The sequence below is a fragment of the Colias philodice genome, chromosome 21 (genome assembly GCF_061535455.1).
Source record: "Colias philodice isolate Cphi_HAF_F1 chromosome 21, ilColPhil1 Martin Lab GWU primary, whole genome shotgun sequence".
Lineage (NCBI taxonomy): Eukaryota > Metazoa > Arthropoda > Insecta > Lepidoptera > Pieridae > Colias > Colias philodice.
This window is the reverse complement of record NC_143106.1, coordinates 3,097,119-3,113,883: the sequence shown is the minus strand read 5'-3', so window position 1 is coordinate 3,113,883 and position 16,765 is coordinate 3,097,119. Positions and strand designations below refer to the sequence as shown.

Below are 16,765 nucleotides of genomic sequence, written 5' to 3'. Positions count from 1 at the left end.
GAGTACCTACAGGATTTACAGCCTAACGGTGTCTCCAAAGCGTGAACACATTTAGACGATTATTGTAGAGTTTTTAGAGCGTTACAATAACGCATAAATTAATTATGCATAAAATAACTTGATGAAAACTTAAATACATAGCTTGATAAATATGAATCATTAGCCGCTCATCTAGGCACGACTTCTTTAAAAAAATAAACAAAATAAAAATATATAAGCTTCGTCGCAGTAATAATAAACAATGAATCAAGAATACAGGATATCCTATAATTGTGGGTGCGTGGTAAAGTTCGATTATTGGTTATACAGCCGCCGTTTTTGTATTATGTTTTTTTTTTTATAAAAACGGGTTATAGGTATTCTTTATTGGCATAGTCGTTTATGCATACTATGAAATAAAAAAACGCGGGAATCCCACATCGAAATAAATTGCTTTGTTCCATTTTAGGGTTCCGTAATGAAAGGCTAAAACGGAACAATATTACTGAGACTTCTCGGGACTCTCTGTTTGAGTGTCTGTCCGTCCGTCTTATACCAAGCTTTTTTGATGAATCGTGATAAAACCTAAGGCATTACAAAATTTCAGAGATGATGCATTTCTGTTGCCGTTATTCTACGACAAAAAATACTAGTAAGTTATAAAAACGTCATTTTAAATAGAAATAGAAATAGAAATAGAAATAGAAACACATTTATTCCCAAAAAAATGATACAGTACATTAGATACAGAAAATACTTATAACTTAAAAAACAAGGTATAACTGGGTAAAACAATATATTGTGTAGACGTAATAATATTATATTATATCTGTATCACCTCAGGGAAAAGGATTACTGACTCAGCATGAATGTTACAGCTGGGGCTGTAACGCTGTTATTCTGTCAGCACCATATAAGTAGAGAGGAGTGACTAATAAAATTAGGTATAATTTTAAAGAACGGACTAAATTATGCTATACAGTATTACAATAAAGTAAGAAGATTTTGATGTATGAAGTATGTAACATAGTTTGCCAGTCAGAACGTAAAATCCGCTGAGTGAGTTGAGAGGAAACGAATCAGTAATAAAAAATAAATAGTGTGTAATAATGAATTTATGTGTAATTTATGAATTTATATTGCCAACGCCAAGTACGTAGAAGAAGTTAAAGACATCCTTTCCAGAACAATAATATATAAAACGTAGAATATAGATAAAGTAAAAGAAGGACACAATTTTAATGAATATCAAGGAGGTTATAGTTTATAGTAGATATTATTAAACACAGAAAATAACAATAGGTATTTATGTAGACTGTTTTTGAATAACGAGAAAATAAGCTTTCAACTTCTTTTTAAAAGTGTCCCTTGATTGAGAATTTCGAATAGGAGGCGGGATATCATTCCAGCATTTCGTAGCAAGAAATCTAAAACTTCCTCTAAAGGCGGCTGTTTTGTATTTAGGCACAGAAAAAATATTTGTGCATGACCTACATTCACTCGAGGCTTTGGAGGACCTCCATAAAAGTTTATCATATAAATAAGAAGGTTTTTTAAATTTAATAACGTCAAAAAGGAGACTGGCAAAGTAAAGTTTTTGACGGTTTTTCATGTTAAGTAGGTTATGCATGTTTAGGTATGGTGAGATATGTGTTCTTGGAGGAATCTGAAAGCAATATCGTGCACAAGCATTTTGCACTCTCTGAAGGAGACGTTGTGTTCTTTGAAGCAAACAAGGACCATAAACTGCCAGAGCATAGTTTAGTTTGGACAAGACTAGAGTTTCACATAGGCGAATGCGCATATCTTCACATAAGAAATTACGAATTTTATATAAAACTTTAATACGATAAAAGCAATTTCGAGTAACGTTTAAGACATGGGCTTCAAATTTCAAATTATTATCCATTTCAATACCGAGGTTGCGCACCTGATTGACACATTCGAGAGGTAAGTTATCGATACAAATTTTAGGTTTTAACTGTGATAAACAATTGACCTGTTTTTTGGAACCAACGATCATGAATTTAGATTTTATCGGATTTAACACTAAAGAGTTATTATTAGACCAACATGAAATATTATTTAAATCCGAATTAAGTTTCGTGATAGTCTCATCAAAATTGTCCCTGCTGATAGGAATGAGAAGTTGAAGGTCATCGGCATATAAGTGAAATTGACAATGTTTAATTGACTGTGTAATGTCTGCTGTGTACAATATAAACAGGATAGGCCCTAAAATACTACCTTGAGGTACTCCTCTGGTAACTTTCATAGATTTTGAAAGTATATTGTTGCCATTAGGATTACGTAAAAGAACTTGTTGAGTACGATTTTCCAAATAGCTTTTAAACCAGTCAACAGTATTTGAGTCAAATCCGTAGTACGATAGCTTAGCTAAAAGGAGGGAGATGTTAATTAGGAGGGTTATGTTTTCTTAGATATTTAGATATACGCGATATCTATTTTCGAATGATGATATCCTTATCATTCGAAATTAAGTTATTATAAAAATACAATGCAACTATCGCAAAAATAAAACAAGACGTACCTACCTAAGTAATTTAAAGTTATGGGTTTAAAAAAAAAAAAAAAAGGGCATGGAACCCTTAGTGTCACTAGTCCGACTCGCACTTAACCGAGTTTTTAGGTTTGTAAATATTTATAAGAATTAAGAGGTGAAGTTTTAATCTATAAAAGTATTTAGATGCATCATGCAGCTCTATCTGTAATCTGAGTTAAAAGTGATTCCAAAGGTTAGAACTATGCATGCTGTCAAGTTTCGGATTACAATTAATTTATTTGTGCTATTTGTTTAATAATGAGCAGTAGAGATGAATTATTAAAGTTTTGATTAGCACAAAGGCACGTATAAAGTCGCGGTATCCAGCTAGTTTAATTAAATAAATCTATATCTCATTTGGATAAGGTTGTGAAGTGAGAATATAGTTGAAATTTATTATCTGTGACTCTTAATAAAACGAAAATAAATTATAACAGTATTATTTAGAAACTGTCTGATCAATTGATTATGATTATAAATTATCAAATGAGTTATCAAGGCTAACGTGGCATATATACGGAAACGGTAAACAATAAACAAAACCTTAATTGTTTTTATGTTGTGTAATTCAAATTGATTGTTATGATTTGGTGTGCAGTTATCGCTTGCCGCTCTTTCACGGTCATTGATGTTGTTTTAAATAAAAAATCGTTTATTGCTTCTCATATAAAGTCAGTACATTAAAAATTCTTATACAATACATTACAGTTGGATAAACGTTTTTACAAAGGAAGAAAAAGGCAGCGTCTCTCTCTCAGCGTCAGCTATTACTATCCAAAACAGCGCTGTTTTTCAGATGCCCCTGATGTAACTATAGGATACTTAATGCGTATTAATAATTAAAGGTAATTTCCAGTGAGCTTAGTGAGTTCCAACCAGGGTTGGAAAAAATCATGATTTTTTGAAAAAATCGAATAAAGCACGATTTATTGAAAAAATCCTAATTAATCATTACTTTTTTGATTTTTTGATTTTATTATTTAAGTAACTGTATTTTTCTGCGAAACGGAACGCGCCGCGTGCCTAAAGAGACAGTACGGGGATTTCCCTTTAGTCTAACGTGCTATTGAATGTCAAACAAACTTTTTCCAATTTCCAGTGGTGAAGCAATTGTTTGGAGCGATAGCTTCTTCAGCTGCTGTAGAAAGAGTGTTTTCTACATTTGGAATTATTCACAGCAAATTAAGAAACCGACTGGGAGTCGAAAAGGCTGGAAAACTAGTTTTTTTATTCAAATATTATAACAGTGATATTGATCCCTCAGATTTAAACGACCCTAGTTTTTAATTATAAGATATCTTAATATGTTTTATGTTGATTTCTGTGAAAGAAAGTAAAATTAAACCTTTTTGTTTTAATCATTGATTTTTATTGAAAAAATCGGTTGATTTAAATCACGATTTAAATCATGATTTAAATCAAAATGATTTAATCGTGCCAACCCTGGTTCCAACCTATTAAGCTTTGTCAGTTTTCCAACTGGAATTAATAGATACTGCTATAAGACGTTGTTAATCCCCCGTTGCTCCATTGTTATTACCAAAGTGGACCTACTCTTTTTGGTCAGAGAATTCTGGTTCTAGTCATGTTCTTTATGTTCTAGGTGGGCTGGCGATATAGCGAAGGTATTGGGAAGAAAATGGATGCGGGTGGCGAAGAACAGAAAAGAATGGCGTGCCCAAGAAGAGGCCTATACTCAACTTTGGGTTAAACCGGGCTGAGAAAGAAGAAGAAGAAGAATGTTCTTTGTATAAATGCTTAGGAGGTAGTAAAACTAAACTTATTTGATTTAAACTCGTTGTTGTCTGTCGGAATCGAGACTAACAGCCCATGTTCTTTTTCTAGTCTAGCCTATCTCTGTACAAAATTTTAACAAAGACAATTCTATGAAATTGTTGGATCCTTTTCGTTCATTTTAGCAAAAACGAAGATTTGAGATTCACAATGAACTGAAAAATCTCGGGTATAAATATTACCTACTCTTTTATTAAATATTGGGTATTTTTTCCATAGATAAGACATTTAATTAGATTTCTCTCATCGAAAATTATATCTTTTAACTTGTAACTATGAATTGAGACACAGAAAAATTACAAAGGTAAGTATATCTTGATATATCTTATATTTAAAGTTGCCTGTAAATTAATATTCGAGGAATGTACGCAAGTGTGGGTTTATAGATTGATGGTAAAAAAACAAACAACGTATTTTTTAATTTTTATTCGAAAATGATAAAAAATCACATTCTGTAGAGATACAGTTTTTAAATTTCAAAATGCATATCATTTCTTGGATGCATGTTATTTATGGATTATATACATATTATCTATGCATTTTGAAATTATTATTATAATTTACAAAATTAAATTTGGATACCATTTGAGCTATAATTCGCTAAATCTAATAAAAAGTATATTTAAGAAAGTGCTTGTAAATTGTTTAACTTATAATATTATAATTATCTTAATAATCATTGAGCATAAAGTCTGGTTAAAAGGCAAACATGATGTTTTTGCAATAAATGTTTATTTATTTTTTCAATAAACATGAAATAAGCGAAATGAAAAGACTGTTTCTGAACATAATATTTTTCAAAGTGCGGAAGGCTTTTATGCAATTAGGCAATTTTATATAAAAATACGAATAATATTGAAAGATCCTATAAAAAAATTAAATTTAATGTCATGGTAAAGCTATTAACTTGTTATATTTAGGATATATTTTTATATTTTTAATCTATGGATAGTTGTCTAAAAGACCCATCAATGCCGAAAAGTTCGTCGTAATTAGTAGGTTTTCCGGGCCGAAGAGCTTCATTGGCTTTTACGGATTCCTCGTTTTTAAACCATTCTGTGTATTCTTCTAGTTTCTTCATCCATGCCTCTGTAAATTGAAAAAGAATGTGTCAAAATCTATGCAATTTGATTTTAAAAATAAAACAAAAGAAAGTTAAATTATATTCTTTAGTGAAATCTCAATAAAGATAAGCCCAATTTTCAATAGCTTATTAAACTAAGTATGTCCTAAATCAATAGATTTTTGTATTACTTGAATATATTCACTTGTTTTTACTTGTAGCTATGAAGATTTGTCGAATTAATATTTCATTGCGTTACGTGGTTTAGAATGCATGAGTTTTTGAATTTGAATTTCTACCAACAAACAAATTAACAGTTTAACTTTTATTTTAATTCTTCTGTATCAATTGATACGACTTTCATTTGATAATATATTATAATTAATATTAAGATAATAAATAATAATTAATTTACCGTTAATATCCGTGAGTGATCCACAATTGCCGCCATATTCTTCAGGAAGCATTTCTTTGGGCACATAGTTGTATAGCTCATTGATATCGGAATGGATGTATATCTAAAGAAAAAAAAACAATGAATATGATAAAAATAATATAGGTATCTAGGTACCTACTCTATTTTTATCCGACCGTATAGACAAACTGTATTTTTGCGAAAATATGAATAGGTGTTGTTTACATGTTGTATGAATTTAGTTGTGTGTTATAGAATTATGTTGTTCAAATTTAATGCAAGTGTTAAAAATGTGCTCCAAATTAAAATGGTATTCCACTTCCTTCAAATACAACTTTACCACAAATAGGAATAATCTTTCAAATCACTCACTCTGTTCTTAATTTTTTCTTTCAGGAAAGGTTTAACAAAGTTTACAATCTTCTCAATTACTGGCGAAGTGTTGATGACATGTACTTGTTTCAGCTTTACTGGGTATGCTTCCTGAAATTATATAAGAACAACAGTTATATAAATCTCTTAAATATTGTACATTAATTTTACAATCGTAGATTTCATATTTCTAACGTCTGTAAAAGTTTATAGCAACATGCGTATAAATTAGTCCCTGTTTTTATATGGCGTTGGAATTTATCAAATAACAGTCAGATTATTTATAATTTTATGTCTTGATAAGTGAGTCCGAATAGATAAAAACAATATTATGTCAAGCGTATGCAACCAGCTCAATTCATGAAGAACTTATTCATAGTAGCCTTTAATATTTGTGTTATTTGATATAAAATGAATTAATATTAGAATCTGCATAATTAACAAAATGCACATTGCGCTGATCTTTTGTAAGAATAGTTAATGCAATATGTCTCAGAATCTCACCTGCACACAAATAAGGAACTTCTTCACAGCAGACGGGGAGATCTTGCCCAAATGACTTGGCGTGACGATAGAAGCGTCTAGAATATAGATGTCACCACCAACACCTTCCTTCTCTTCTCTGAGCCTAACATCTCCAATCATTAGAGCGATTTTGAATGCATCGATAATCTGGTTTGTGTCTAGGTTCTTATCAAGTCCTGGAATTGATAGAGATAATAAGTATTTGGATTTGTGGGTAGTTTTGAAATTTGTTCTTATATTATATTGTCTGTCTATTTAGGCCCAGAAATGCTCTAAAGGATTTTTTTATATAATTAATGTCATTGCTCTTTTATGAACAGAAATGCTCTAGGTAAAGATATTTAATCCTGTAGTACACCTACCTAATTTACTTAAATAGTGTTATTGAGTTAATTGAATATTGAGACTTAATACACAGGTCGTTCTGCTACATGGTCTTATATTATTTCTGTTTTACTATTAAAGTAATATATTAGTGGTATTTGTAAATTCCAGAATTATTACATTAATTATCACATTTCATTGTAGTTACACTCTCAAACATTACTAATTCATATTATTAACTTAAGTAACACTAATAAATTGTAACAATTTTCCCATTTAACAATAATATTTGACACAATTACCTCTGCAAATAGTCACGCGGCGTCCATTAGGTGTCAACCCTGGCAGGGGCGGACCTTGCCTGAAACATTATTATTATGAATAGAGGAAAGCCATTAGCGAATATTTCCTTGAATTATTGATTCATTGTTAATTAAATGATTCATCTTTTGATAATTGTAAATAAATTTAACAAATGAATTGCAAGGATGACGTCTTATCTTCAAATAGTAATATAGCCATTATACCCAGCCCAAACCTCTCGAAGATTAAATATTTCACGTAAGTACATTATTCATTAAATTGCATTTATTATTTTCATAACTGTATCTATTCTGATACCTAATATTTTAGGTACTGAATATCATCAAATGTAGTTGCTAATCTGTTTTCAATCGCTAGGCGAAAGATAATATCAAGTTCAATAACTCTAAATAGTAGTTATTTACACATAAATTAGCATAATAATACTGTTTAAATAGTAATTTAAAACCGACTCCAATAGCTCTAACTACGTCAAAAGATTTTTGACGACTTGTTTGTATCAATATTACTAGCGGTCCGCCCCGGCTTCGCCCGTGGTACATGTTTACGTTTTCTCTCCATAAGAACCATCCTCGTACTTCAAGGAATATAATAAAAAAAGAATTATCGAAATCGGTTCAGCCGTTCTCGAGTTATGCGCTTACCAACACATTGTGCGATTCATTTTTATATATAAGATTAACTCATGTAGATGTAGTACCTAGATTAAATTTAGGCATTCGGATAATACAAAATCCAGATAACCGAATGCATGATAAATAGTGGTTTGTGTTAATTGATCCATATTTAGCAATTATTAGTATAATCTTTGAGTATTATGAAAATAACAAAATTAACCGTCTAATTCGAATTCACATTGGCTAAAGTAATGGCATTTTCTTAAATTACGAAGGGGTTAAGTAGTTCGGATAATCGCGAACCCGTATAACATAGAGCTGGATAATCGAGTCTACTGTAAGTAATTAGATATTTTCACGGTACGTGCGCATTTTCTTATAAGACCATACAATGTCGGTGTTTGATACCATGTCATGATATCTAAGGTCATCAAGAAGATGGAACGATATTAGAATGTTGGGGATATTTTGTACATGTTTAGGAGCTGAATTCCTGACCAGTTCGTATCATCTATTTTATTACATTTGTTTTTTGATGATTTATTAAAAAAAAAATTGTAATAGGCAGAATGTACATATTGTACATAACATATTCTATTCCAGGCAGAACAACGTTGGCTGGGTCAGTTAGTTATTACTTAATAACAACTTTCTTTACATACTATCTACATTTATAGCAAGTTCTATTCTATTCCTATTAGTATTATAAATTATCTATACTAATATTATAAAGCTGAAGAGTTTGTTTGCTTGTTTGTTTGTTTCTTTGAACGCGCTAATGTCAGGAACTACTGACTACTAAATCGGATGATTTGAAAAATTATTTCGGTGTTAGATAGCTATATATCATCACGCTAAGACCAATAGGAGCGGAGCAATGCGGGTAAAACCGCGTGGCACAGCTAGTTTGAAAATAATACTTACGCCCTCAACATAAGGTCCACTAATTCTGGTCGCTTCACGTCCCTATTGGTGAAGAACTCAGGACAAGCGGCTCTCATGGTGAAGTACATGTCCAATTTCCTCTTGCATTTTTCCAAAGAAAAGCTGCAGCCTCTCAGAAATGTCATTATACGACCTTCATCTGAAATATTCAAATTCACTTTAGTCTTGCGAAGTTTGTGTGTATACACGTATTAAACAAATTATGTGTAATTATTGTTCTATGAATATTAACGTTATGTTTAATTATAAAAAAAAATTATAGAGACAAAAACATTTGAAACATCGTCTAATTAGTAATCATTCTGAAAAACGTACAAAATACCGACAAGATGAAAAAGATGTAAAATATCTACAATGATGGAGCAGACAAAAAATTGAAAAAGATGTAAAATATCCACAATGATGGAGCAAAGTTATTTCTCTATTTCTACTATTTATTCGATACTCAATAAAATACAATACCTATACACCACCGTTCTATTCAGGATTTTTATCTATGTAGACTGGCTATACTGACCAAAGTTACGTACACAACACATTTTTTATGCCTAATTGAATTGAGGTTTAGGAATCACTGTCTATAAACTTACCCCATTCATCTGGCAAATGCGGCTGCTTCCTCAACCATTCCTTTATATGCTGCAAGTCTCTATCCCTAGTTTTGACATCTTCATTCAATTCTACCCGTATCTTCTCCCACATTTCACCCGATGGCTGTACTAACGTCGAAACTGACGCCATTCTGTGGAACAGAATATTCTAGAATATTCGACAATAAAATAGGAATTTTCCTGGACTTTACGTCTTCTCAGTATGAACTACAAAGGTGTAAGTATTTATAACTGAGTTTGAAACTGTAATGCTGTACGCTGTTTTTGTCTCAATTATTTTCGTAATATAAGCGAATAATAGTAATTATAATTACATCCAGACGGAAATACAATTTGCAACTGGTATTTGTACATATTTTTTACATTGTTTAAAGTTTTATTCGAATCGGGGCATGTTAATAAATTGTTGTTCTATTCATTTGTGTTTAAATATGTATAGGTCTTATAAATAATTATTTAGCTTTTAACTGTAGACTTTCTAGATCTGACTGAGAGATTTAGACTCATTTCCGGGTGTTATTTCTAATAATTCGCGTATCTAAGGTAGGTACTATAATAAATTGTTCTCCAGGTAGATTACGAAATAAACAAATGGACCATATCGATTTATTCTATATACCTAGCGTGTGGTTGTGTAGAAATCTTTTATTTACACTAAATCAAGGACTGTTAGCATTACACACAACATTTCCTTGAACGAGTTTCTAAAACAGGAACATAAGTACACCAAAGTTTGCAATCACATCGCAATGTATGAGGCAACGTCGGGCGACATTCTATATTCGGCGAAACGAAGTTAGGCATTTCCTTTTTACACGATTATTTAAGTTTGCAAGGATTAAGGCAAGGATTGAATTTCTATGAGATTTCTAGGGCTATTTTTAAGAATCAAACTTTGTATCGTGCGATTGTTTTGATTTAAGAAGGTAGGAGATTAGTAGGAGGGATCTCTTATTATAAATATATTAGGGATTCGCGTTTTCTGAACTTTGGTACTTTTATATGTTTATGACGTGTAAGGGTGCACTCACACACATCAGTCACCGTCAAGTCACCGATGACTGATCGGTGACGGTTTGTGTACGTATCCACAAACACCAGTCACCGTCATGTTGTCCGTCAGTCACGTCGCCGGTTTGACTGAATCATTGAACACATACATCAGGTTAGTGAGTGATTAGACGTGTGTCACGCTAGAGAACATGTAGCAATTGACGGTAGCACGACGCTGACTGAACTGAGACGTGACGGCACCGGGTGAGTGGGGATAAAAGTATGATACATGTATGGAAAGATTATTTGACGTGCCTGACCGGGGACGTCACTGATAGATTTCGTGCCGGCGACTGTCGTGTGGGAACAGAGTCATACTAGAACTATTGATACATATTTTTTTTTAATCCTGTCCGGTGACGTGCCGTGACGGTGACTGATGTGTGTGAGTGCACCCTAATGTAGCGGTCATCTTGATCTTGATACCTACGTCATTGTGCAATTTACAAATGTGCACGAAAAACCCATTGTTTTGTTTTTAATGGTTATTATCGTGTTATTATGTTATCATACTAGTATTTCTCAATAGACATACATATAGATATAATAACCATTAACCATATAGGTACGTAGGTAGGTAAGTAGTAGCCTACTTACCATCGTATTTGCCTCGGTCATATCACTGAAACCGGCAAGGACTAAATCTTCCTCTTATTGATAAAGCATTTAAATGCTATAAAACTAAAATAATTTGGAAAATCCAAAAGTGCACGCCTCATAATTTTTTTTTAATAATTATTTATTAATTATTATTTTTGTTTATTTAATAACAATTAAACCACATCGAATCAGACCCTGAAAAATGAAAGGGTTCTATTCCTGAGCATACTCAAGCGTAAGAGAAAAAAAAAGACTCGATTAGTAAAGTATTTCGGTCGCTATCGTGTTAACAAGAAAATCCTCCGCACATACAGACACACGGACGTCCAAGACAGAACTTTTTTAAACTGTTTTTTAACTAGTTTAAATAACAAAAATGACATCAAAAATATCATGAATGTTAAAAATAGTGTTTTTTCTTAATATGTGTGTGTATGTATGTATTATCTTACAAGTGCAATGTATGATACATAAAGACATTTTAAGTTTGAAAAATCAGATGTTTTGCGCGAAGTGACAGTAGTACCCACCTCAACGCTTCGCTTATGAGGCGTGCAATTTAAATTATTTCTCCTCATGATTGAATCACGAGAGAGAAAATATTGGACGAATCGAAGTGATATGTCTTCACCAATAAAAAAAAATTCACCTTGTCTCTCTTATTTTTTTTTGTCTGTATTTGCTCATATTTATTGCTCTAGAGTCTAGGTTCTTCCTTTAAAACCTGAGTTCTATGCGGACAATTTGTTTTCTTATAATTTTATTAAATAAATTTTCAAATTTATTTAACCCGCAAAGCCTAGTCTCAGGAGTCAGGACCAATATTATTCACAATGTACCTACTTGGTTTTCAATGTTATTGTTCTAACAAGACGTCAGCGTTAGTTTTTTATAAGCCCTTCTTAATATTCGATTGTTGTACCATGTTTAAGAACTTAACGAAATAGGTCTTGCATACGTCAGGAATATTAACCAGCGGTATTGACCTTCTAATCTCGGGTACGTGGTGTTTTGATAATAAACGATCTTACGTGCAATTATGTTCTTGTGATAAGTGCCGTGTGAGATATGGTGCGTCTTCGCTATCTTATCTTCATAATTATCAATGAATTTGTAGTATCTGGAGACATTTGCCATTAGGGAGGGTTCTACTGGACATAATATTATGATTGTTATTGGGAATGTCCGATATTGGTGAATTAAAAATGCCCCGGTTTATTTCGACAATTACCAATTTCGATGGTAGAGCATACATATAAGAGATAATATAGTAAATCTTAGATTCAGCGGTTACAACTGATGAATGTTAAAAAAACTGCTTATTTTAAAAATAACTAGGTAATGATATAAAAATAAAAAAGTAAAAAATGCCCAAGTCATCTTCTCTAACCTAGCAAAATAGGTAGAATTAGGTATTTATGCTCTGCTAATTATATATTTTTCAAACATTTTTTTGATACAGCGTTTTTAGCAAACAAAAATGCATTTTAAGATAAACATATCCCCAAAAAATATTTTTTGTTTCTGCTTCCAGTACACTTTCGTGTCGAAAATGTTGATGCGATATTATTTTCTTTTAATAGTAACTCCCATGGTAAATAGAACTGTTACACAATAATAAATTGAACTGTTTATGGATAGATGCTTCAATTTAAACTGAACATCTACATTCTACACTAAAATAAAATCGAAGGAAAGTTAAAACTGTTTATTTGATATTTTTTTTAAATAATACTTGCGGCGTAATATATAATTTTTGTCTGTTCGTTTTTATTTTCTTGAAAATAAGAAAAAATAGAATCCCAGAATATTGACTTCTAACATGTCCATTATTAAAACCCCATCATCAAAAACAATTATAATTCTCCTTTTTAGCAATATAACTTTCTAGTTGTAATCAATTTTATTCAGTACATATTTAAATTTTGCATATAAGATTAATCTTTTAATAAATAACAATTTGTAAAATAAAAGGTTCTGTTGCCCATCTATTTAATATTCAAACTGAGTGCAGCATCAAACATCATCTTGCAATTAATCGTCACAATCAATTCCTAGAAAATTAATTTTCTTAGCGTAAATAAATTCACCACAAACAATTATAATCACTCTAAATATAAATTAAACCTACACCAAAAAATTATAAAAAAAAAATAAAACATTTACTCACATTAAATTTTTATTTTCCCAGTTAACTGCACAACCCGATGGTTTAAAATGAACTAACTGCGTTCGCTAAGAGCAGAACCTTGTTAAGGTTGCGACATTGGAGCATTGTCGCGATGTCATGGATAGAAATTAGGTGAATTTTCCGGTACTCAGTCTTTGTGACTTACCTGCTCATTGTCACTTGGACTACATCTTACGCGATTATCTTTAGATCACATAGCGCATGGTGAATGTAGTAGGTTATGGTTTTAATGTTTAGAATGTTTTGAGAATATAGGCAAATTAACATGATCACATTATTACATAGCATGCAAATAATTTAAACAAAATGCTTGTGATGATAGATGATATTAGATGTCTCGATAGACGATAGATGTCTATTGCACTGGATGTAGTTAAACGTATAATAGTGTATTTTACACAAGTGAAAACTAACACATATTCTTAGAAAATTATTTAATTTAATTGTCTTAATTATTCTCATTGCTAAATATTATGGAACTAAATTGTTTTAAATATTATTATAATTTATTATTATTTTTCATTTGTCAACATTAAGTAAAAATTTTTCTTTTGTAACTAATTACTATTGAACTATTCTGATGTACATTACATCGTACAGTACATTACATTACATCGGGAAGGCACAGACTCCTGAAACACAGCGAAAGCTATATTGGGAGTCTGGGGTCTATATTATGATGTAAGGAACTTTGTTCAATAAATGATTTTTATTTTATTTTTATTTTTATTCCATAATATGCCAGATGGGATAAAAAATCTACATAGCCGTGGAAAATATGTGTCATCTTTTTTAAAAAGATTTTCTCTAAGAATTAAGTTAAGTTTTGAAAGGTAATGTTTTTAATCTAAAAAGAGACCCATTAGACATTAAATTATTATATGTATACACAGACATTTATTGGTTGTTAAAAATTACCATCACTTAGAGGTTGTCGGTGAAGAAAGAGTATCTGATTATCCTAGTATGGACTAAATAAATATGTTTAGTATAAATAAATACTATTTGAATATCCATTGTTATCCTAACATATTTGTTATATTAAACATCTAGACAAATAAACAATTAATAAAACATTCTTAAGGAAAATATATGAAAATATTATCTCCTTTGTATGAAATTTAATAAATTCTGTAGTGTGAGAAAAAATAACAATGGTAGTAAGTATTTATTTTGTTAAACATTTATATTCAATCCCCTGATAAGTTAAAAAAATGCAAAAGCTAATAAAATAATAACATTTATACTGTAATACAAAACGAAGTTTTATCACAAGTTTTCGGTCGAAGAGATTTCGATCAAAAAACAAAGCAAACGAAATGTTTTACGTCATCTCTGTAATATTGTTATAATCAGGTTTTACGAAATTAAATTTCGGCACAAGCATTGATCTCAAATAGACAAAAAAGAATGAGATAATTCGACGTTAACATTTTTTGTTTAGTGTGCAATGATGGCTTAATATATGCTACAATCTTTTTGAGGCTTTGGGGTTTCATACACATTATTATTATTGCTTTTTCAATAGATCTGCTCATTATCTTTGGATAAGGAAAACATCAAGTTGAAACCTACGAATGTATAAGAAGGAACATTTTCAAAGATGTACCTGCTATGTCTACTATGAATGTTTGGATTATGACCAAAACTTCTTCATAAAATAAGGCGACAGGCCGCGTCGAACGCAAATCCTGTAAGCTATGTTTAAGATGTTTTTAAAGACATAAGAAATAACATACAGAGACAGTAAAAAATAAGTATGGCGAAAAAAACTAAAAATAGGATAAACTCACAAAATTATTGTGGTCATAGATCATTGATCAGTGTATAAAGTTTGATTTAATCTGTCTGTTTAGAGTGGGTCAAAATCGACTCGAGTCTCTTATATTCAACCACACAAAGATATACAGGTGAAGATATTATAACCGTATTACAAATAAGATGTATAATTTTCAAAGGACACACAGATTTAATAAAATTCTCATAAACCATAATTATAAAGAACTGTATGAACATGAAGCTGTGACAATGATCGCAATAGGCATAAAATAGATTAAAACAAACCGCAGCGTAGAACCAAGGGTTATTACGTAAAGTCTTGTTTCCCAACTATGCTATTAAGTTGCTTTGTCGTTGACTTTCCTAATTCTATATACATTATAATGGTAAAAATTATTGCGTATGTCCTGTCCTTATGAATTTGACGACATAATGTGATGTAGTTTTTAATGCTGTACGTTGATTTGGAAGCATCTTTTTGTAGTTTTTTGTTTTTCATAGTGGTTACTGGTTAGCAATTTTTCTTGTCATTTTGTTATCAAGTTACCTACTCATTTATTTACTAGTCAACAGTCTAGTATATGCTCTCAAGTCTCAATGAAACGAAACTTATTATTTCACAGAAAAAAGATTAATTTTAAATTTGGTAAACTGATTACGCCTACTTTATGTATTATGTTTAGGTTTTTAATATCAGGCATAATAGATTAGTAAGGTTAGATAGATTGGAAGATAAAATATAAAGGCATATTATATCTAGTTACTAAACATTTTAAGGTCGCAAAATGACGCTAAACTAAACTCCCTTATCCTTGATATATCCAGAATCGTTTATTGTAAAACATCACTACTATTGACATTACTTCTATGGCTAATAAAATTCACTTTTTAAGTGATTTCAATCAACACGTGAGTGCGTAAAAAAACTAAATAGAGCATTGTCGATAAATCATAGTTTATATTGCACATGCGCTCCTTTTGCTCGCTCTGATTCATTCGTAAAATTGTATTGCAATGCATTATCTATTGTTTTATGATGCTGATTATGAATGTTTAGGTTATTTTCATGGTTTCATAGATTTGTGCACAAACATTATGAACTAAACTGGTTGGTTTTCTTGTTAATTATCAATTTAAACGATTTATATTTTGAGACAAATACGTATCAAATATAATTGGGTGTCTAAAATTCAAAGTATGTATTTTGATTTCGAAATACATTTTTGATCGAACGAAACATGACGATTTTGATGACGACGCGGTAGGCGCAGTGGTAAAGTAACTGCCTACTGAGCCGACGGTCCCGGGTTCGATCCCGGTCAGGGCAAATATTTATGTGATGAACTCAATTATTTGTTCTTGGTTCTGGGTGTATCTATAGATGTATTTATTAAATACTAGCGGTCCGCCCCGGCTTCGCCCGTGGTACATATTTACGTTTTCTCTACATAAAAACCATCCTCGTACTTCAAGGAATATAATAAAAAAAGAATTATCGAAATCGGTTCAGCCGTTCTCGAGTTATGCGCTTACCAACACATTTTGCGATTCATCATCACTACATAGTATAAAACAAAGTCGCTTTCCCTGTCCCTATGTCCCTATGTCCC

At 31.2% G+C, this 16,765-nt stretch overlaps 1 protein-coding gene across 1 annotated transcript; it reads right to left on the bottom strand.

The window, feature by feature from the left end:
* Positions 1–4,747: 4,747 nt before the first annotated feature.
* Positions 4,748–13,510, bottom strand: LOC149478751 (alpha-tocopherol transfer protein-like). The gene is made up of 8 exons (XM_089708583.1): positions 13,356–13,510; positions 9,512–9,663; positions 8,901–9,060; positions 7,338–7,396; positions 6,691–6,887; positions 6,187–6,297; positions 5,815–5,917; positions 4,748–5,425 (listed from the first exon to the last, which is right to left on the bottom strand). The coding sequence occupies exons 2-8, from the start codon at positions 9,660–9,662 to the stop codon at positions 5,274–5,276; spliced, it is 933 nt and encodes a 310-aa protein (XP_089564709.1). The 5' UTR covers position 9,663; positions 13,356–13,510; the 3' UTR covers positions 4,748–5,273.
* Positions 13,511–16,765: the final 3,255 nt, after the last annotated feature.

What these genes read in the sequence shown, in the direction of transcription:
- LOC149478751 (XM_089708583.1), bottom strand. Translation starts at nt 9,662, where the DNA reads ATGGCGTCAGTTTCGACGTTAGTACAGCCATCGGGTGAAATGTGGGAG. An exon ending in GTGGACCTTATGTTGAGGGC is followed by an intron (nt 7,397 to 8,900) that starts GTAAGTATTATT and finishes ATAATGTTTCAG; the next exon opens with GCAAGGTCCGCCCCTGCCAG. An exon ending in AGTTCCTTATTTGTGTGCAG is followed by an intron (nt 6,298 to 6,690) that starts GTGAGATTCTGA and finishes ATATAATTTCAG; the next exon opens with GAAGCATACCCAGTAAAGCT.